This window comes from Capra hircus, chromosome 14, assembly GCF_001704415.2.
Source record: "Capra hircus breed San Clemente chromosome 14, ASM170441v1, whole genome shotgun sequence".
In the NCBI taxonomy this organism is placed as follows: Eukaryota; Metazoa; Chordata; class Mammalia; order Artiodactyla; family Bovidae; genus Capra; species Capra hircus.
In genome coordinates, this window is record NC_030821.1 from 6,686,014 (window position 1) to 6,709,567 (window position 23,554).

General features: G+C 38.5%; 1 protein-coding gene across 1 annotated transcript in view; it reads left to right on the forward strand.

Annotated features, from left to right (window-relative positions):
* Positions 1–23,554, forward strand: part of CNBD1 (cyclic nucleotide binding domain containing 1) — a 405,676-nt gene that overhangs the window by 273,651 nt on the left and 108,471 nt on the right. The window contains exons 6-7 of the mRNA XM_018058081.1: positions 6,115–6,271; positions 13,469–13,482. Coding sequence (XP_017913570.1) covers positions 6,115–6,271; positions 13,469–13,482 — 171 coding nt within the window. The remainder of the gene's footprint in view (positions 1–6,114; positions 6,272–13,468; positions 13,483–23,554) is intronic.

The window sequence follows — 23,554 nt, forward strand, 5'->3', positions numbered from 1 at the left end:
GATAAGTCTTTTCCATCTGTATTTCTAAATGTTTATTAAAGCTATCCAAAATTTTTTAAAGTAATCTTTTTATTGGTAAAATTTGGTTATTTATATAGTTTTGAAGTTCTAATTTATTTAAACTTGAATAGTAAGTTCAGCAACATATAAATATATTTCAGTGAATATTGGAAAAATAAGAAAATATAATATGTGTAGATAATTTGACTTAGCATGACGATTTCTGAATTGGAAATTGAACTTAGAAATACATGATTCTCCCAAGAATACGTGATGGACGCAAAAATGGGACTAAATACAAATCTCCTAAACCAGTACTTGATCCATCTATAGTATCTTATTTTGAAAAGAAAAAATTATCAGTGTGTAGTAAATCATTTAAAATGATATCTACTGAAAGACCTAAAGGTAAGACTGGATATCATAAAACTCCTAGAAGAGCACATAAGTCAAACAGTCTTTGATATTAATTGTAGCAATATTTTTTGAGTGTATTTCCTAAAGCAGAGGAAATAAAAGTAAATATAAGCAAATGGAACTAAAATGTAAAAACACAGAAGAGGAAACCATTGACAAAAAGACAACTTACTCAATGGGAAAAATTTTTTGTAAGTAATGCGATTTTTATATAAATGGAGTTAATATCCAAAATATTTAAAAAACTCGTACAGCTCAACATCAAAAATATAATTAACTCAGTTAAAAATGAGCTGAATAGATATTTTTCAAAGAATACATGCAAATGGTCAACAAGCACAGGAAAAGATGCTCAGTCTCAGTGTCAGGGGAATGCAAATTAAAACCAAAGTGGAATACTATGTTTTACCTGTTAGAATGGCTATCATCGAAAAGACCAGAAATGACAAATGTTGGCAAGGATATGGAGAAAAGGAAACATTTATAAGCTGTTAGTAAGAAGGCAAAATGGTGCAGCCACTGTGGAAAGCAGTATGGAGGTTTCTCAAAATACTAGTATAACACCCTGCAGTCCCATTTCTGGGTATTCATCCAAAGAAACCAAAACCACTAATTTGAAAACACTAATTTGAACACGCACCCAGTATTCATAGCAGCGTTATTTACAACTGCCAAGATATGGAAGGAAAACAAGTGTCCATCTACAGATGACTGAATAAAGAACATTGAATACTATTCAGCCATAAAAATAATATTTTGTCATTTAAGGCAACATGGATAGACTTAGAAGTTATTATGTTGAGTGAAATAAGTCAGAGTTGGAAAGACAATTATATGATATCACCTATATATAAAATCTAAAAAATAAAACAAACTAGGGATTATAACAAAAAGAAACAGGCTCACATATATAGAGAACAAACTGGTGGTTACCAGTGGGGATAAAAAAGGAGAGAGGGGTAAGATAAGATGGGGTAGGGGATTAAGAAGTACAAACTACCTTGTATAAAATAAATAAGCTGCCGGATTTATATAGTGCAATACATGGAATATAAGCGTGCGTGCTTAGTCACTTAAGTCGTGTCCGACTCTCTGCAACCCAATGGACTATGGCCTGTCAGGCTCCTCTGTCCATGGGATTCTCCAGGCAAGAATTTGGAGTGGGTTGCCATTTCCTTCTCCAGTGATAAAGTGTGAAGTGAGTGAAGTGAAGTCACTCAGTCGTGTTCGACCCCCTGCAACCCCATGGACTGTAGCCCACCACGTTCCTCCATCCATGGGATTTTCCAGGCAAGAGGACTAGAGTGGGTTGCCATTTTCTTCTCCTGGAATATAACCATATTTTATAGTAAATAGAAATGGAATATAACCTTTAAAGAATGAGTCACTGTGTTGTATATCTGAAATTTACATAATATTGAACATCAGCTATATCTCAACAAAAAGAGAAAGTTATATATACCTAATATTAATAAAATATTTTCTTTTAAAATAGAGCCCCTCTTGCCATTTCAAATACAGCTATCATCTTTTACATAAATGGAGTTAGCAGATTCCAGAATGGCTTTGTTTGACTGCTTTTTGAATAAGTATAATTTGGGTACTGATGAGATATTTTCTGACCAAAAATATTTTCCATGGATCTCAAAGTCCCTATATTACTTAAACTCCTTAGTTGGGCTTCCCTGGTGGCTCAGATGGTAAAGAATTTGCCTGTAATGTGGGAAACCTGAGTGATCCTTGAGTCAGGAAGATTCCCTGGAGAAGGAAATGGCAACCGACTACAGTATTCTTGCCTGGAGAATCCCATGGACAGAGGAGCCTGGTGGACTACAGCCTATGGGGTCACAAAGAGTAAGGCACAACCAAATTCCTTAGATTGCTTAAACTCTTAAGGCCTCCTTAATATCATAGATATTTTTAAAATTTAAATATAAAAATTGATACATTGCAAGCAGAATTTATTTAGTTAGAGTCACTGTCACTGGGCCAAGGCTGAAGGAAAAGGAAAATTTCCTCCAGAGGCCTGAAGAATGACATTCATCAGTAAGGTCAACATGTTTTATGAATAGAATTCAGTGAAATTCCAACAATATTCACACAGAAAGTATGTTCAGCTGTGAGTAACAAAGAACTAGAGGACATTAATTTATAACATTTTTCAGGTTTATTTTTATTTATGTTACATAATGAGAAGTCACAGGACAGTGGTTTAAAGACGTGAGGTGAGGCCTCCAAGATTCTCCTTGCATTTTCCTCAGCTCAAATATCCTATACCCATTCTAGCGTGGAAAAAGGGGTGATGTGCATATTTGGAAAGCAAAAATCCTCCGATGTTTTATTAATCAGAATGATCATGTGACCACACAAGTAAGCATCTCTGGGAAATGCAAGGTGTTTTTTTCTTAAACAGCCCACATGAAAACTATTAAAAAACAATGTTTCAGACTTCCCTGGTGGTTCACTGGTTAAGAGTCTGCCTGCCAATGCAGGGGGCATGTGTTTGAACCCTGCTTCAGGAAGATCTCACATGGCACAAGACAACAAAGCTTCCCTAAGGCAGCCACTGAAACCCTCATGCCGCAACCACTGAAGCCCACACACCATAGTGCCCAGGTTCTACAGCAAGAGCATTCACTGCAACAAAGAGCCTGTTCAGTGCAGTTCAGTCATTCAGTCGTGTTTGACACTTTGTGACCCCATGGACTGCAGCATGCCAGGCCTCGCTGTCCATCACCAACTCCCAGAGTTTACTCAAACTCATGTCCACTGAGTTGGCGATGCCATCCAACCATCTCATCCTCTGTCATCCCCTTTTCCTCCCACCTTCAATGTTTCTAACCATCAGGGTCTTTTCAAATGAGTCAGTTCTTCGCATCAGGTGGCCAAAGTATTGGAGTTTCAGCTTCAACATCAGTCTTTCCAATGAACACCCAGGACTGATCTCATTTGGTATGAGCTGCTTGGTTCTCCTTGCAGTCCAAGGGACTCTCAAGAGTCTTCTCCAACACCACAGTTCAAAAGCATCAATTCTTCGGCGCTCAGCCTTCTTCACAGTCCAACTCTCACATCCACACATGACTACTGGATAAACCATAGCCTTGACTAGATGGACCTTTGTTGGCAAAGTAATGTCTCTGCTTTTTAATATGCTGTCTAGGTTGGTCATAATTTTCTTCCAAGGAGTAAGTGTCTTTTAATTTCTTGGCTGCAGTCACCATCTGCAGTGATTTTGGAGCCCCCAAAAATAAAGTCTGCCACTGTTTCCACTGTTTCTATTTGCCATGAAGTGATGGGACTGGATGCCATGATCTTAGTTTTCTGAATGTTGAACCTGTGGACCACAATAAAGATTCAGTGAAGCCAAAAATAAAACATAAGCATTTTTTTTAAAAAGCAATATTTCTGCAGTGCCTTTGTCACACAGATTAGATGTTTAATAAGAAATGATATTGAGCTCTCTAGGAAGTATTTATTTTAAGCTCAGGCATCCAAAGAAACACTATGTTTGCTTTAGTGAAGATTAAAGAAAATCACTATTTTATAGTCACCATGTACAGATGGCTTAAAGCTCAACATTCAGAAAACTAAGATTATGGCATCCGGTCCCATCATTTAATGGCAAATAGATGAGGGAACAGTGGAAATAGTGGCTAACTTTATTTTTCTGGGCTCTAAAATCACGGAAGATGGGGACTGCAGCCATGAAATTAAAAGACGTGTATTCCTTGGAAGGAAAGTTATGACCAACCTAGACAGCATATTAAAAAGCAGAGACATTTCTCTGATAATGAGTGATGTTGAACGTCTTTTCATGTGTTTGTTAGCCATCTGTATGTCTTCTTTGGAGAAATGTCTATTTAGTTCTTTGGCCCATTTTTTGATTGGGTCATTTATTTTTCTGGAATTGAGCTGCAGGAGTTGCTTGTATATTTTTGAGATTAGTTGTTTGTCAGCTGCTTCATTTGCTATTATTTGCTGGGAGAATGGCATTGAAACATGTACAATATCATATAAGAAATAAATTGCCACTCTAGGTTCGATGCAGGCTACACGATGCTTGGGGCTGGTGCACGGGGATGACCCAGAGAGATGGTATGGGGAGGGAGGTGGGACAGGGGTTCAGGTTTGGGAATGCGTGTACACCCGTGGCAGATTCATGTTGATGTATGACAAAACCAGTACAGTATTGTAAAGTAAACCAAAGTAAGATTTTTTTAAAAAGTAGAAAAACAAACAAAACAAAACAAAAGCAGAGACATTACTTTGCCGACTAAGGTCCGTCTAGTCAAGGCTATGGTCTTTCCTGTGGTCATGTGTGGATGTGAGAGTTGCACTGTGAAGAAAGCTGAGCGCTGAAGAATTGATGCTTTTGAACTGTGGTGTTGGAGAAGACTCTTGAGAGTCCCTTGGACTGCAAGGAGATCCAACCAGTCCATCCTAAAGGAGATCAGTCCTTGGTGTTCGGTCATTGGAAGGGCCGATGCTGAAGCTGAAACTCTAATACTTTGGCCACCTGATGGGAAGAGCTGACTTATTGGAAAAGACCCTGATGCTGGGAAAGATTGAGGGCAGGAGGAGAAGGGGCGACAGAGGATGAGATAGTTGGATGACATCACCAACTCAATGGACATGGGTTTGGGTGAATTCCGGGAGTTGCTGATGGACAGGGAGGCCTGGCATGCTGCGGTTCTTGGGGTCACAGAGTCCGACACGACTGAGCAACTGAACTAAACTGAGCTGAACAGATGTACAGATGGTGTGTAAAAGAGCCCCCCATTAAGGACTCAGCTTAGACAAAAGCAGAGAAGGCAAGCAGGTGACATGTCATAGGGGATAAAAAGAAAGAAATGCAGGTATCCATGAAAGTCAACTTGTAAAGTTTTTATTTACAAGTTAATAAGCAAATGGTAAGAAAAGCACCCCACTTGATTAATTTCCTCCTTTGGAGCCATTAGTAAATGATAGAGAAAAGGAGCCACATCATCCAGTTCCCATGATGCGCTTCTCCAAAATGATGGGCTTCAGAAAAACTAAAACTGATTTGTGTTTCGTTCAAACCTTCACAAGTGAATGAGCCTTCCAGACCTTCAGCATATATCTGAACTTTAGGTAGTGGGGTTGGGTGACAGATTGTGGAGAGTTAGAAAATGGAATAGAAGAAATGTTGAAAAAATACCCAAAACTTTTTCCTAGTAATGATCCATTTCTCTTTTCATTGTATATTCTTTACTCAGTTCTATGAGTGATTCATCCTGCCTAGAGCAAACGTAAATGAAAATTATTAGTGATAAACTGCTACTTATATAAAACAGAAAGAATGGCACTTTTGAAGGGGACAGAAACATTTTAAAAAGTTCAAGGGCTTTTCTGGCACTTTTCTCCTCATTTTGCCTGAAATCTATTAATCTTGATTTGTCACCACGATTTTTTCCTAGAATTTATCAGTTCCATAAGGGGATTGATTAAATAGCTGTCAGCAAATAGTACTCTGAGTGTAGATATCTTTGTTATTTTTGTTATTTGTTTCAATTTTTGTGAGGCCTAACTGCTACATTAAAGTCACTGTCAATGAATAAATGAAAAGAAATCTGCTAAAAGGGAAGCAATTGTAATATGTATTGCAGACACATATACATCAAAGCACCTTTGAAATAAGGTCTATAGTATATCTTGTTTGGTTTTATTTTCTTTCAGTGATTGGAAATGATGGATTTTATATAATACTGAAAGGCCTAGCCCGACCTCAAACACAAATATATAAAAATCTGATTGAAGAACATGACTCTACAACCTCTTTCATACCTCAGAGTTTTCACAGCTTTGTTTTCAGTGAAGACATCAGAAACCCTCTGTTGACTGGAGTTGGTCACACAGTAAGAAATGAATATTTGCTCCTTCAATAAGCAATGATGTATCATTGTTATAAACTTTATCTCTTCCAGATATTTAAATTTACATATATCCAGTGTTACCTGAAATATTAAAGCTAATATAGCTTTTAAAAATTAAAAATTATACTGTCATCACAACTGGAGATGTGTTTTAAAAAAATTAATGTGGGATGCCTTCCACAACATACTGCCCACTGACTGGTGTTTTGTGGTGCATTTGATTACTGAGACAAAACCATTGTAATTGGATCACTAAATGAAGAAAGAGGGCTGTTTTGAGATAAGAGAGAGGGAGGGAGTGGCTTAAGAAAGGGAACACAGAGGACAGAACGTGAAGGGCCTTTTAAGTAAAATTAAGAGTGTGTGCTTGCGCTGTCTGTCTCAAGAGCAATGATAAGGTAAACAAAGGGTTGATTCTATTAAAATCAGAAAGTCTCAACTGAAGAAAACACTTTGTTTATATGCAATGTTTGAAGACTATCAACTGGCTCAAATAAAGATTAAGATCTTTCTGGATACCTGGATACCCCACATGAGGGTCAGCACTGGTTCAACTAGAACTGCGGCTCTAAAAGCCAGTTTTGGATGTAGAGTGATCAAGATGCTCAGAGGAGTAAATAGCCGAAGAAACTAATTAAAATCAAATGATTTAGCACTAAGGATTGAAGTCAGGAAGACCTAGAATATTCTTAGATTCAAGAAGGATAAGCATAAAGACAATAAAGATAGACATGGATAAAATATTAATTTTTTTTCAGTCATTAAGTCATGTCCAACTTGTTGCAACATTATAGACTGCAGCACAACAGGCTTCCCCATCCCTCACTATCTCCCAGAGTTTGCCCAAGTTCACGTCCATTGAATTGGTGATGTTATCCAATCATTTCATTTTCAGCTGCCCTCTTCTCCTTTTGCCTTCAGTTTTTCCCAGCATCAAGGTCTTTCCCAATGAGTCGACTCTTCACATCAGGTGGTGAAGAATATTGGAGCTTAAGCTTCAGAATCAGTTCTTCCAATGAATATTCAGGTTTGTTTTCCTTGGGTTTAACTGGTTTGATCTCCTTTGCTGTCCAAGGGACTTTCAAGAGTCTTCCCCAACACCACAATTCGAAAGAATCAATTCTTTGGCACTCAGCCTTCTTTAGGGTCCAGCCTTCACATCCGTTCATGACTGTTGTAAAACCATAGCTTTGACCTTGTGGAACTTGGTCAGTAAAGCGATGTTTCTGCTGTAATATGCTGTCTAGGTTTGCCATAGCTTTCCTTCCAAGAGGCAAGTGTCTTCTAATTTCAAGGCTGCAGTCACCAACTGCAATGACTTTGGAACCCAAAAGAAAAAATGAGACAAAAACATAGAAGTATAAATTGTTGATCACACATGAATGAGTAAGGCTTCTAAACTTCTATCTTGATTGGAATGGAAAAGAATGAACTCACTACTCAATGGCCAACTACCATGTTGTTTTTCAGTCATTCAGTCATGTCCAACTATTGCGTCCCCATAGACTGTAGCACGACAGGCTTCCCTATCCTTCATTATTTCCAAGAGTTTGCTCAAAGTCATGTCCATTGAGTTGATGGTACCATCCAGCCATCTCATTCTCTGGCACCCCCTTATCCCCCTGCCTTCAATCTTTCCCAGCATCAGGGTCTTTTCAAATGAATCAGCTCTCAGCACCAGGCCCCAAAGTATTGGAGCTTTAACTGCAGCATCAGTCCTTTCAATGAGCATTCAGGGTTGATTTTCTCTAGAATTGACTTGTTTGCTCTCCTTGATTTCCAAGGAACTCTAAAGAGTCTTCTCCAGCACCACAGTTCAAAAGCATCAGTTCTTCAGTGTTCAGCCTTCTTTATGGTCCAACTCTCACATCCATACATGACTACTGGACAAACCATAGCTTTGACTATATGGAACTTTGTTAGCAGTGATGTTTCTGCTTTTTAATATGCTGTCTAGGTTTGTCATAGCTTTCCTTCCAAGGAACAAGCGTGTTTTAATTTCATGGCTGCAGTCACCAACTGCAAAGACTTTGGGACCCTCCAAAATAAAATCTGTCATTGTTTCCATTTTTTCCTCATCTATTTGCCATGAAGTGATGGGACCAGATGCCATGATCTTCATTTTTTAAATGTTGAGTTTAAGCCAGCCTTTTCACTCTTCTCTTTCATCTTTATCAAGAGGCTCTTTCATTTCTTCTCACTTTCAGCTGTTAGAATGGCATTCTTTGCTTATCTGAGGTTATTGACATTTCTCCCAGCAATCTTCATTCTCAGTTCAGTTCAATTCAGTCACTCAGTAGTGTCTGACTCTTTGTGACCCCCATGGACTGCAGCACGCCAGGATTCCCTGTCCGTCACCAACTCCTGTAGCTTCCTCAAGCTCATGTCCATCGAGTCAGTGAGGCCATCCAACCATCTCATCCTTTATCGAACACTTCACCCCCTGCCTTCCATCTTTCCCAGCATCAGGGTCTTTTCCAATGAGTCAACTCTTTGCATCAGATAAACAAAGTATTGGAGTTTCAGCCTCAGCATCAATCCTTCCAATGAGTATTCAGGACTGATCTCCTTTGGGATGGACTGGTTGGATCTCCTTGGTGTCCAAGGGACTCTCAAGAGTCTTCTCCAACACCACAGTTCAAAGGCATCAGTTCTTCGGCACTCAGCTTTCCTTATGGTCTAACTCTCGTATCCAGACATGACTACAGGAAAAATCATAGCTTTTTCTAGATGGATCTTTGTTGGCAGAATAATGTCTCTTCTTTTTAATATGCTTTCTAGGTTGGTCATAACTTTTCTTCCAAGGAGTAAGCGTCTTTTAATTTCATGGCTGCAGTCACCATCTGCAGTGATTTTGGATTAGAATCTTAATTTTAACTTGTGATTTAGCATTTCACATGATATACTCTAGAAAGTTAAGTAAGTAGAATGATAATATACAGCCCTAGCATACTCCTTCCCAATTTTGAACCAGTCCATTTTTCCATATCCAGTTCTAATTGTTGCTTCTTGACCTGCATACAGGTTTCTCAGGAGACAGGTAAGGTGGTCTGGTATTACCATCTCTCTAAGAATTTCCTGGAGTTTCTTGTGATCCACAGTCAATGCCTTTAGTGTAGTCAACAAAGCAGAGGTAAATATTTTCCTGGAATTCCCCTGCTTTTTCTATGATCTAGTGGATATTGGCAATTTGATTTCTGGTTCCTCTTCCTTTTCTAAATCCAGCTTGTGCATCTGGATGTTCTCTGTTCATGTACTGCTGAAGCCTAACTTACAGGATTTTGAGCATTACCTTGGTATTTTGTGAAAGGAGCATAGTTGTGTGGTAATTTGAACATTCTTTCGCATTGCCCTTCTTTGGGATGTACATGAAAGCTGACCTCTTCCAGCTATGTGGTCACTGCTGAGTTTTCCAAATTTCCTGGTGTATTAAGTGAAGCATTTTAACAGCATATTCTTTTACAAGTAGAAATACCTTAGCTGGAATTCCATCACCTCCACTGTCTTTTTAGTAGTAATGCTTCCTAAGGTCAGCTAGACTTCACACTCTAAGATGTCTGGCTCTTGGTGAGTGACTACACCATTGTGGTTACCCGGATCATTAAGACCTTTTGTGTACAGTTCTTCTGTGCAGACCTAATACTTTTTCAATCTGCTTTAGAAAAAAAGAATACCACATTTTTCAGAGCAGCTATAATTAGGGCCATTTCTTTGTTAACTTTATAGTAATCCACTCCAATTTTCTAGGATCAAGTTGTTTGCTTGTTGAGGGAAAAACTCAAGAATTTAATGAAATAAGATGGGACTACCACTCTGAATCCTGAATTAGGTCTTTGAGGGCAGCAGTAATAGGTGTCATTCTTACATGAATGTGGTAGTGTTTTTGTTCCAGCTTTGTATACTTTTTTTGTTCCAGCTGATGTATAATTTGACAAGAAAATTTGTGTATGTTTAGGGTGTGTATCTTGATGTTTTGATATATGTATTGTGAAGTGATCAGCACAATCAAGCTAATTAACATATCCATCATCTGATATAGGTAAATATTTGTGTGTTTGTAATGAGAACACACTATCTATCGTCCTAGTAAAGTTCAAGCATACACTATTAGTGAGTGTGTGTGTGTGTGTGTGTGCATATGTGCTCATTTGCTCAGTTATCTCTTACTCGTTGTGACTCCATTGACTTCAGCCCAACCAGCTCCTCTGGACACGGAGTTTTCCCAGCAAGAATACTGGAGTGGGTTGCCATTTCCTGCTCCAGGGATGTTCCTGACAGGAATCTAACCTGCATATCCTGCGTCTTCTGCACTGGCAGGCAGATTCGTATGGTTGATTATGTTCAGTTCAGTCCAGTTCAGTTCAGTTCAGTTGCTCAGTCGTGTCTGACTCTTTGCGACCCCATGAATTGCAGCACACTAGGCCCCCTGTCCACCACCATCTTCCGGAGTTCACTCAAACTCATGTCCATCGAGTCAGTGATGCCATCCAGCTATCTCATCCTCTGTCATCCCGTTCTCCTACTGCCCCCAATCCTCCCAGCACCAGAGTATTTTCCAATGAGTCAACTCTTCGCATGAGGAGGCCAAAGTATTGGAGTTTCAGCTTTAGCATCAGTCCTTCCAATGAACACCCAGGACTGATCTCCTTTAGAATGGACTGGTTGGACCTCCTTACAGTCCAAAGGACTCTCAAGAGTCTTCTCCAACACCACAGTTCAAAAGCATCAATTCTTCGGTGCTCAGCTTTCTTCACAGTCCAACTCTCACATCCACACATGATTATATTACTGTGTTGTATACTAGATCTTTAAGAGTTACTCATCTTGCATACAGCAAACTTTGTACCCTTTGATCAATATCTGTCCATTTTCCCTAGCCCTTACACCTTGTGGCTTCCCTTGTGGCTCAGCTAGTAAAGAATCTGCCTGCAATGCAGGAGACTTGGGTTTGATCCCTGGGTTGGGAAGATCTCCTGGAGAAGGAAAAGGCTACTCACTCCAGTGTTCCAGCCTGGAGAATTCCATGGAATCCATGGGGTCTCAAAGAGTCGGACATAACTAAGCAACTTTCGCTTTCACTTTATACCTTGTCACCAACATTCTACTGTCTTCTATGAGTTTGATTATTTCAGATAAAATATATATGTGAGGTCCTATCTGTCTTTGTTTGGCTTATTTTACTTCAGTTCAGTTCAGTTCAGTTCAGTCCCTCAGTCATGTCCGACTCTTTGCGATCCCATGAATTGCAGCACACTAGGCCTCCATGCCTATCACCAACTCCTGGAGTTCACCCAAACTCATGTGCATCAAGTTGGTGATGCCATCCAGCCATCTCATCCTCGGTTGTCCCCTTCTACTCTCCTCCTGCCCCCAATCCCTCCCAGCATCAGAGTCTTTTCCAATGAGTCAACTCTTCGCATGAGGTGGCCAAAGTATTGGAGTTTCAGCCTCAATGTCAGTCCTTCCAATGAACACCCAGGACTGATTTCCTCTAGGATGGACTGGTTGGATCTCCTTGTAGTCCAAGGGACTCTCAAGAGTCTTCTCCAACACCACAGTTCAAAAGCATCAATCCTTCAGTGCTCAGCTTTCTTCACAGTCCAACTTTCACATCCATACATGACCACTGGAAAAACCATAGCCTTGACTAGACAGACCTTTGTTGGAAAATTAATATCTCTGTTTTTTAATATGCTATCTAGGTTGGTCATAACTTTCCTTTCAAGCAGTAGGCATCTTTTAATTTCATGGCTGCAGTCACCATCTCCAGTGATTTTGGATCCCCAAGAAATAAAGTCTAACATTATTTCCACCGTTTCCCCATCTATTTCCCATGAAGTGATGGGACCAGATGCCATGATCTTCGTTTTCTGAATGTTGAGCTTTAGGCCAACTTTTTTACTCTCCTCTTTCACTTTCATGAAGAGGCTTTTTAGTTCGTATTCACTTTCTGCCATAAGTGTGGTGTTATCTGCGTATCTGAGGTTATTGATATTTCTCCCGGCAATCTTGATTCCAGCTTGTGCTTCTTCCAGCCCACCATTTCTCATGATGTACTCTGCATAGAAGTTAAATAAGCAGGGTGACAATATACATCCTCGATGTACTCCTTTTCCTATTTGGAACCAGTCTGTTGTTCGATGTCCAGTTCTTACTGTTGCTTCCTCACCTGCTTACAGGTTTCTTAAGAGGCAGGTCAGGTGGTCTGGTATTCCTATCTGTTTCAGAATTTTCCACAGTTTATTCGGATCCACACAGTCAAAGGCTTTGGCATAGTCAATAAAGCAGAAATAAATGTTTTTCTGGAACTCTCTTGCCTTTTTGATGATCCAGTGGATATTGGCAATTTGATCTCTTCCACTTAGCATAATGTCTTTCAGGTTCATTTGTGTTGTCGCAAATGTCAGAATTTCCTTCCCTTTCAAACCTAATAAAATCCCATTGTTTGTGTATACATGGTATTTTCCACCTGCGTTCATCTGTGGATAAACGCTTAGATTGTTTCCATATTTTAGCTATTGTGAATAGGAAATGCAGACAGCACAGAAATGAGATTCCTGGATTGTACGGTAGTTCTGCTTCAATTTTTTGAGGGATGATCCATGCATGTGTGCGTGCTTAGTCACTTCAGTCTTGTCCTACTCTTTGCCACCCTGTGGACCATGGCCTGCCAGGCTCCTCTGTCGTGGGATTCTCCAGGCAAGAATACTGGAGCGGGTTGCCATTTCCTTTTCCAGGGAAGCTCCCGAACTGTTTCTTAAAGGCTCTACCAATTTACATGTCCACCAACAGTATACAAGGATTCAATTTTCACCACGTCTTTTCCTTTTGATAACAGCCGTTCTAACAGATGTGAGGTGATATCTCATTATGGGTTAGTTTCATTTCCTTGATGGTTAGTGATGTTGAACACCTTTTCAAGCACTTGGTCATTTTAATATATTATTTTAAGAATATCTATTTAGGTTGTTTTTGGATTTAAAACATTGTGTTATTTGTTTCTTTGCTGTTGAATTGTGTGAGTTCCTTATATATTTTGGATAGTAACCCCTTATCTGATATATGGTTGAAAAATTTTCTCCTGTTATATAGGCTACATTTTCATTTGTTTATTTTTATTTTGCTGTGCTGCTGCTGCTGCTGCTAAGTCGCTTCAGTCTTGCCCGACTCTGTGCTACCCCATAGACGGAAGCCCACCAGGCTCCCCCATCCCTGTGATTCTTCAGGCAAGAACACTGGATTGGGTTGCCATTTCCTTCTCCAATGCATGAAAGTGAAAGGGAAGTCGCTCAGTCATGTCTGATTCTTAGTGACCCCAAGGACTGCAGCCTGCCAGGCTCCTCCATCCATGGGATTTTCCAGGCAAGAGTACTGGAGTGGGGTGCCATTGCCTTCTCTGAAGCTTTTAAGCTTAACATAATTCTGATGGTTGATTTTTACCTTTATTGTTTGTACTTTTGGTATTGTGTCCAAAAAATCATTACCAAGATCAGTTTCAAGGAGCTTCTTTCCTGCCTATTTTTCTAGGAGTTTTGCAATAGCAGATCTTGTGTTTAAGTCTTTAATTCATTTCAAGGTAATTTTTGTAGTATGCTGTAAGATATGAGTTCAGTTTCAGTATGTGGTTATCTGGTTTTTCAAGCACTATTTATAGAAGAGACTATTCTTTCCCTGTTGAATTTTCCTGAAGTCCTTGTGAAATATATGTTGACTGTATGTGACGGCATTTATTTCTGAGCTCTCTTTTCTGCTCCATTGGTATGTCTCTCTTTTTATGCTGATGCCATAGTGTTTAAATTACTATATCCTGGTAGTAAAGCTTAAAATTAGATCCTGTAAGGCCTCTACCTTTGTTCTTTTGTCTCAGTATTGTTTTGGCAATTCAGCCTTTTGTGGTCCCATACAAAGTTTCAGTTAAGTTCAGTTCAAATTTTAGGATTTCTTTATTTCTATGAACAATACCACTGGAGTTTTGATAGGGGTCACATCGATTCTGTATATGACTTTGTATAGTATAGACATATTTATAATATTAACTGCTCCAGTCCATGAACATGGGATATCTTTCCCTTTGTATCTTCTTCAATTTTCATCATAAAAGTTTGGCAGTTTTCATTGTACAGATCTTTCAGTTTCTTGGCTATACAAATTTTTAATTATTTTATGTTTTTGATGTTATTGTGAGTGGGATAGTTTATTTGTTTTTCAGGTGTTCTATTATATATAGAAATGCCACTGATTTCTGTACATTGATTTTATATCCTGAAGCTTTATTGAATTTTTAAATTAGTTCCAATAGCTTTTTTTAAAAATTTTCTGCATGTAAGATAATTTCACCTACAAATAATAAAACAATTTACTGTGTCCTTTATGATTTGGATGTGTTTTACTTCTTTAACTAATTGGTCTAACTAGGATTTCAGTATCATATGGAATAATAGTGATGAGAGAGATATCCTTGTCTTTTTCCTGATCTCTGAAAAAAAGCTTTCAATCTTTCACCATTGAGTAGGATGGTAGCAATGGCTTTGTCATAACAGCCTTTATTATGATGAGGCATGTTCCTTCTATACTCAATTTGTTGAAACGAAAGACTGATATATTTTGTCAGATTTTTTTCTGTATATATTGAGGTGATCATATGATCTTTATCTTTCATTCTGAGAATGTGGTGCATCACATTTATTGATTGCATATATTGAACTATCCTTGCCTCCCAGGGATAAATTCCACTTGGTTATAGTGTATAATTCTTTTAATATGCTGTTGAATTGGAGTTGATAATATGTATATTTTAACTATGTTAATGTTTCCTATTTGTGAACAAAAAATGTCTCCATTTATCTGTGCTTTCTTTAACGTCATTACTGTTTTATAATTTTTAGTACATATCTTTAAGTTTACTCCTAAGTATTTTATTAGTTTTGTTCTTATAAGTGCTTTCTCAAATTTTTTGGTATAATTTGTTATTATGCATAGAAAAGACACTGATTTTGTATGTTACTTTTGTATTCTGCAACTTTACTGGATTTATTTATTATTTATAACAAATTTTGGTGGAGTTTTTCAGGTTTTGTACATATAACATCATGTCATGTACAAGCAAGTTATTTTATTTCTTCCTTCCTGATTTGGATATCTTTTCTTTCTTTCTCTCCTTTTGTTTTTTCTTTTCTTCTTCTCTTTCTCTTTGCACCATTTCTCTGCCTAGGATGCTAGTACTATGTTGAAGAGAAGTGGAAAGAGTGGGCATCCTTGCCTTCTACTAAATATTTTTAGGTTTTTATTGGTGGGTTGCTGTTAAATTGTTACTTCTGTGGGGGAATGAGGGCTGGGGGGGAATGAGGGCTGGGTGGGAATTCCCAGCCTTCCTTCTTGCTGATGTCTATGATATTGTTTTGGTTTACTGTCTTGGCTAAGGTGGAAGATAGTAGGGAGAGGGAATTTCAGATTTCTACTTGATCTTCCTTACTGATAGCTCTTAGCACAAAGACCAAGAAATCAATATGGGGTCAATATCAAGTATCCATTCAAATTACATATTTAAAGTCCATGGAAGCTGTCGTGTGGTGGTTCTATGAATCCAGTGGCACCACTGTGAACCAGACCTGGGCCAAGCTCAGTTTCTTTATTTTTTATTTTATTTTTTTTCCCATTCTGAGTCTTTGTTGCTACATACATGGACTTTGCCTCTAGTTGCAGAGAGCAGAGGCCACCCTCCAGTAGCAGAGTATGGGCTTCTCATTGCAGTGGTTTTTCTTGTTGAGAAGCAAAGGGCTCTAGGGCATGTGGGCTTCAGTAGTTGCAGCGTGTGGACTCAGTAGTTGCGGACCCCAGGCTCTAGAGCACAGGCTCCATAGTTGTGGTGCACAGGCTTCGTTGCCCCACAGCATGGGGGATGCCCCTGGATCAGGGATTGAACCTGTGTTCCCTGCATTGACAGGGGGACTCTTCGCCACTGAGCCATGAGGGAAGCCCCCAAACTCAATTTTTTTTATTGCATTCTCTATATTTTCTCACTGTAAAGATGGCAATTATGATACTTAATGTACCAGGTTTTAAAGTCTCTACCCTGAGTTTCAGAGTTCAACAGAGTACTTGCTGGGGTTGTATATGCAAGGTTATTTGGAGCTATCATATCCTTATAATAAATTATTAAGTCAAATTCTTACCTTTTTCTGTTTTCCAACTATAGAAGAATAAGTTTTCCTTATATGCTACCATGGAGTTCTTTGGTTATATCAATTTAAGCTGATGATGAATTTTCCTAAAATATTATTTCCTTTATTCATTGTATTTATATCCCCCAAAACAGTTATTCTTTTTGAAAATTTATTTTTAATTAAAGTATAGTTGAATTTCAACATTGTGTTAATTATTGCTGTACAGAAACATGACTCAGTTATTCTTTTCTATGGTTCTTAATACTCATCCCCAACATCTCAAAAGTCTAAAATGCTGTAGCTTCCTGAGCATTGTCTTCTGACAATACCCTTGCCCTGTTCAACACCATTAAAAGTTTTATCAATTGTACTGCCACAGCAGGCCAGGAACTACCACTACTAAAGTAATGGCTTTTTATTGCAAGCTGGCTGGCAACCAGTTAATAACTCTAAATCATTCTTTTTTCTAGTACTTATAGAATATTTTGAAAAAATAATATAGATAAAACCAGACAATTCTATTGCATGTCAGCAACTCTAGCGATTTTATTCTTAAGTCTGCTGAAGAAAAAGTATGTGACTATTGCCTATAATTTAATTTGGATTGCTAAAAATATAAAGTATCCGTATGGACCCTGTTTCCTATAGAAAATGTGAGTTACATTTTAAAACATGCTATTCTTTGTCTAATATTATTGACTTGCTTTTCTGTGTATTTATTTAAAAAATAAGCATTAAATATTATTTATGTTTGTGAGTTTTGTTGTTTTTCACAAAGCGTTATGTTTTATTTTTCCTCCATCTATTTGGCTTCTTTACCACTATTTGCTTTTTTTATTATGTTGTATCAGAGAAAAGCCTCTCGAAGAAAGTGAAAGTGGAGAGTGAAAAAGTTGGCTTAAACCTCAACATTCAGAAAACGAAGATCATGGCATCTGGTCCCATCACTTCATGGGAAATAGATGGGGAAACAGTGGAAACAGTGTCAGACTTTATTTTTGGGGGCTCCAAAATCACTGCAGATGGTGACTGCAGCCATTAAATTAAAAGATGTTTACTCCTTGGAAGGAAAGTTATGACCAACCTAGATAGCATATTGAAAAGCAGAGACATTACTTTGCCAACAAAGGTCTGTCTAGTCAAGGCTATGGTTTTTCCAGTGGTTGTGTGTGGATGTGAGAGTTGGACTGTGAAGAAAGCTGAGCACCAAAGAATTGATACTTTTGAACTGTGGTGTTGGAGAAGACTCTTGAGAGTCCCTTGGACTGCAAGGAGATCCAACCAGTCCATTCTGAAGGAGATCAACCCTGGGATTTCTTTGGAAGGAATGATGCTAAAGCTGAAGCTCCAGTACTTTGGCCACCTCATGCGAAGAGTTGACTCATTGGAAAAGACTCTGATGCTGCGAGGGATTGGGGGCAGGAGGAGAAGGGGCGACAGAGGATGAGATGGCTGGATGGCATCGCTGATTCGATGGACGTGAGTCTGAGTGAACTCCGGGAGTTGGTGATGGACAGGGAGGCCTGGTGTGCTGCAGTTCATTGGGTCGCAAAGAGTTGGATACGACTGAGCAACTGAGCTGAACTGAACTGATCAGAGAATCACATAAAAAAAGAGAAGTAATGCTATCTTAACTCTTTAACTTAAAATTTTGTAAACAAGTGGGCATTATCTGAATATAATGAGCATAAAGTGAAAAGCATTCAGTCAAAGAATCAAATGCATTTTTTATGAGATGAAAACATATTACACTTATTCCCTGTTACAGATCTAAATTTGACTAAAATAAATGGTAAAGTACAAATAACAATTTTTGTTTTGTTTTTCTTGATATTGATTTATATAGTAAGGCAAATTTGTTTTGTGGTGGCTCAGACAGTAAAGAATCTGCCTGCAGCATGGGAGACCTGGGGTCCGATCCCTGGGTTTGGATAATCCCCTGGAGAAGGGAAAGACTACCCATCCAGTATTCTTGCCTGGAGAATTCCCATAGACAGAAGATCCTAGAGAGGGCTACAGTCCACAGGGTTGCAAAGAGTCGGACATGACTGAGCAAGTAAGCACATCATATATAAGGAAAAGAGAGAAAAAAAACATTCATTTACAAGATCATCAGTAAGGATCCTAAGTAATTTTAAAATCTTTAGTTTGTTTTTAATTAGTTTCACAATTTTTCAAAGAACAATCATAAAGAAAATCAAGTTTCCTTAGAGTCAACTCAGGTATGATATGGTGTATTTAACACAAACATACACACACACACTTTGCATTTTATACCTTATTTTGTATTTTATACTTTATATGCCCCTAAAATTGATATATATTTGATTACACTGGTATTTTTATTAAGATGTATTTTTAACACGATAACATTTAGCGACATTATACAAGAAATTTTTAAATGGAAGCTCTTTATTACTAAAAATAACTTTATAGTTTATTAGTAGAGCTTTTCTTTGAACAATAAACATTTGAAGACATGTAGAATGAAAATCCTTTGATAAATGTATATTGAACAATTTGGACTGAGTAGGCGGAGCCTGGTGGGCAGCCGTCTATGGGGTTGCACAGAGTCGGATCCGACTGAAGCGACTTAGTAGTAGTAGTAGTAGGGTAAAATTACAAAAGAGCTTTAATATTTTTAATAACAAAGCTTTAAAACAATGTATGTAGTAGTATTTTTCCATGCTCTCTGGATGAAATCTCAGTCAGATTCCTAGTTATTAACAAGTAGCCTCATTTTTAGATATTAAAATTTGCAGTCTTGTCTTCATATCAAAATTTCAAACTCTCACGCTTGACAACACAACTTGCATCTTATTAAGCTATAATTCTGCAGTGGGGGAAGGAGTTCATGATAGTTTATTCCCCCTTTCTTACTCTGCATCCTCTTCTATTCACTAACTGCTTTTTCTGCTCCTCTCAGAGGATCAGGAAGGAAGGGAGAATGAGTATTAGAGGTGGATTTACGGTCACTGTCAGTGATTTGGTGCCTAAACGCAATCTTTTGCGTGTCCTTCCTTCTGTAACTGCCTTGAAAGGTAACGTCTTGTGAACGCATGCTCAGTTTAGTCTGATTCTTTGTGACCCAATGAACTGTAACCTGCCAGGCTCCTCTGTCCCATGGTGTTTTTGAGGCAAGAATACTGGAGTGGGTTTTTATTTGGTTGACCCGTGTCTCTGTGTTTCCTGCATTGACAGGCAGATTCTTTACCACTTGAGCCATCTGGGAAGCCCACTGTCTTGTACAGTGAGTTATTTAATACAACTTTTGTCCCTGGCTTCATGCAGTGGAGATCACAGAAGTCTTTTGAATCAACTCGCCACTTCAGGCAGATCCCCAGGTTTGCCCTCTTTGCAGAGAGTTCCACACTCTTTAACTCTGGTGAGTCCACCTAGCTGATGGGAGAGGGAGAACCACACGCTTAGCCCATCAGCTTCCTGTCTTCTTGTGACTGAACTCAAGTTTGGCTGCCCACTGATCAACCAGTCAATACTCACAAGGTAGGTGAATGGTTGCTTTCTCAGAGAAAGGAGAAATTGCTTTCTCAGAGTTCTAGCAACCTGGGGAGAAGGTGGATTTGTGCTCCAGATCAACTCGGAAGAGTCTGCTTGGCTATGACTGCTTTTGGAGTCTCAGTGAATCATCCAGGCTGGAGGTTGGGTTCCGTGTCATTTCCCCTTGCATGCAGACTGGCTGACTCCTGCTGATCTTTCTTCAGATGCTATCTTGCCCACGTGATCTGCCTGCAGGATTGCTAATGAGGCTACTGGGAGTAGAGAGCTAGTCATTTTCTTACTACTTAATCCTTCATTCTTATTTCTTTCAATCTGGGAAAAGAATCAACAGGTTAGCAAGGCACTGTGTGCATTCAATGGAGAATAAGTTAGGAATTAGGTTAAATTATCTAGTGATCTCATTCCTATAATGAAGTTCTTTTAAGGCCAGAGAGGAACAGAAGCAGGCAGACAGGAAAGGGGCAGAAAGAGCTTCTTTCAGTCCTCACTTTGAGCTTTGGGCAAAGGGAAGGAGGAGGAATGGAGATGACTGCAGGACTCTGACAGCTCTCACTACACAGACTTCTCTGTCTTTTCCATCAGTACTGTGATCTCAGTTTACAGTCTCTCGAGGCGAAAAATGAGCTAAAGTTCACAAAATCAATTTTATGATTGATAAATCTCTATGCAAGTCCTACACATTTTGATTTCTAATACTCTGAAGCAACAGGAAAAGTCACTTTCACTGTAGGGAAACTACCCAGAGCACTCTGTTACATAAATATCCATTCAGTCTTTATTATGTGTGCATATATAGTCTACTTTATATCACTTAAATTTCTATAAATACAAGTTTAACATCTTAAAATAATTGAAAATATTGCACTTAATATTATATGTGTTTTAGGTATAACACGTCTTATGTAATGATATATCCTGTTCGAATATATCTATATGGATATAATAGGATGTTGTGTGTACACATAAAAATACATATAACACATAGAATGGAATAGATTATATATATTTCCACATGAAATCTTACATATAAAATTATTTATTAATTTTCTTGAAACTCCCCCATCTGACAAAAACTGGGATATTGAAATATATCTATATTACTTGTGAGTTTTGCCACACAAAAAATCAATTTCAACAAGATAGTTTCTCAGAGTAAAAAAGTTTTTTCATTGTGTGTGTTTATGCATGCTAAAAATTCAGTTAAATCAACTAGTTTTATTAAGCAGTTATTATGTAAATATTTTTAAGTGCTGTGTTGAGTATACAATATAATCTTGAAATGGTTAGAGATATAAATTTTGAAACTGTCTACATAGAAATGTGATATGAAATCCATAAGATAGATAAAATCTTTAGGAAAATAGTATTGAAAAGAAAGAGCTGAACTCAAGGAGCAAATTTTAAGTAAATTTCTCACTTGAGAAAAAGGAAAGTAGTCACTATATAGCCCAGCAACGGAGCTGACTAGAAATATGACAGGGAGAAGAAAATTCCCCTGAAGATGAGATGATTAAATAATTATTGGTATTTGGAGGCCTTTCGTTTTACAATGAGAACGTTGCATGAACCCCTCATGTTTTCTTGCCTGGTTGTAGGTTGTGACTCTTTGTGAGTATTTTGTTATGTGACTTGGTAACATCCTAGACTGGAGAAAATAGGTTTCCTTTGAGCAATATAATTTAACTAAAAGTTAAAACCTTTATTTTTGTTTAAATTTATTTTTTAATTGGAGGAAGATTGCCTTACAGTGTTGTGTGGGTTTCTGCTGTAGAACAATAGGAATCAGCCATAGCTTTCCATGTATCTCTTCCCTCTTAAGCCTCCTTCCTCTCCCCTCACCCACCCCTCTAGGTCATCACAGAGGGCCAGGCTGGGCTCCCTGTGTTCTGTAGCAGCTTCCCACCAGCTCTCTATTGTACCCTTGATAGTGTTTATGTGTCTACACTACTTTTCCATCTGCCTCACCCTCTCCTCCCCCCACTGAGCCCACGAGCCCATCCTCTCCATCTGCATCTCTACTCTCTCCTTGCAAATAGGTTCATTGATACCGTTTTTCTAGATTCTCTGTTTATGTATTAATGCACAATGTTTGTTTTTCTGTTTCTGAGTTACTTTACTGGGTTTAACAGGCTCTAGGTGCATGCAACTCACTGTAACAGACTCAGATTTGTTCCCTTTTATGCTTGAGCAATATACATATTACCATACATCTTTATCCATTCATCTGTCAATAGTCATCGAGTTTGCTTCCATGTCCTAGCTATTGTAAATAGTGCTGCAACGAACACTGGGGTACATGTGTCTTTTAGAATTGTGGTTTTCTCAGAGTATATGCCTAGTAGTGGGATTGCTGGGTCATATGGTATCTATTCCTAGTTTTTTAAGGAATCTACATACTCTTCTCCATGATAGCTATATCAGTTTACATTTCCACCAACAGTGTAGCAGAGTTTCCTTTTCTCCACACCCTCTCCAGCATTTATTGTTTGTAGATTTTTTGATGACGGCCATTCTGACTGGTGTGAGTTGATACATCATTGTAGTTTTCATTTTCTAACAATTAGTAATATTCAATATCTTTTCATGTGTTTGTTGACCACCTGTACGTGTTCTTTGGGGAAAAGTCTGTTTAGGTCTTCTGCCCATTTTTTGACTGGGCTGTTTGTTTTTCTAATTAATATTGAACCATATAAGCTGCTATATCCTTTGTCTCACTTGCAATTATGTTCTCCTATTCTGTTATGGGACTTCCCTGGTGGCTCAGATGGCAAAGCATCTGACTATAGTGCGGGAGACCTGGGTTCAATCCCTGGGTTGGGAAGATCCGCTGGAGAAGGAAATGGCAACCCACTCCAGTATTCTTGCCTGGAAAATCCCATGGACAGAGGAGCCTGGTGGGCTACAGTCCATGGGGTCACAAAGAGTCATTCTGTCATCTTTTAATCTTGTTTATTATTTCATTTGCTGTGCAAAGACATTTAAGTTTAATTGGGTCTCATTTGTTTATTTCTGTTTTTATTTCCACTACTCCAGAGATGAGTCAAAGAGGATCTTGCTGTGATTTATTTCAAAGTGTGCACTGGCCTATGTTTTGCTCTAAGAGCTTTATTGTTTCTGGCTTTACATTCAAGTCTATAATCCATTTTGAGTTTATTTTTGTGTATGATGTTAGGAGATGTTCTAGCTTCATTCTTTTAAATGTTCGGTTCAGTTCAGTTGCTCAGTCGTGTCCAGCTCTTTGTGACCCCATGAACCACAGCACGCCAGGCCTTCTGTCCATCACCAACTCTTGGAGTTTACTCAAACTTATGTCCATGAGTCAGTGATGCCATCTAACCATCTTATCCTCTGTTGTACCCTTCTCCTCCCACCTTCATTCTTTCCCAGCATCAGGGTCTTTTCAAATGAGTCAATTCTTCGCATCAGGTGGCCAAAGCATTGGAGTTTCAGCATTAGTCCTTCCAATGAATATTCAGGACTGATTTCCTTTAGGATGGACTGATTGGATCTCTTTGCTGTCCAAGGGACTCTCAAGAGTCTTCTCCAACATGGCAGTTCAAA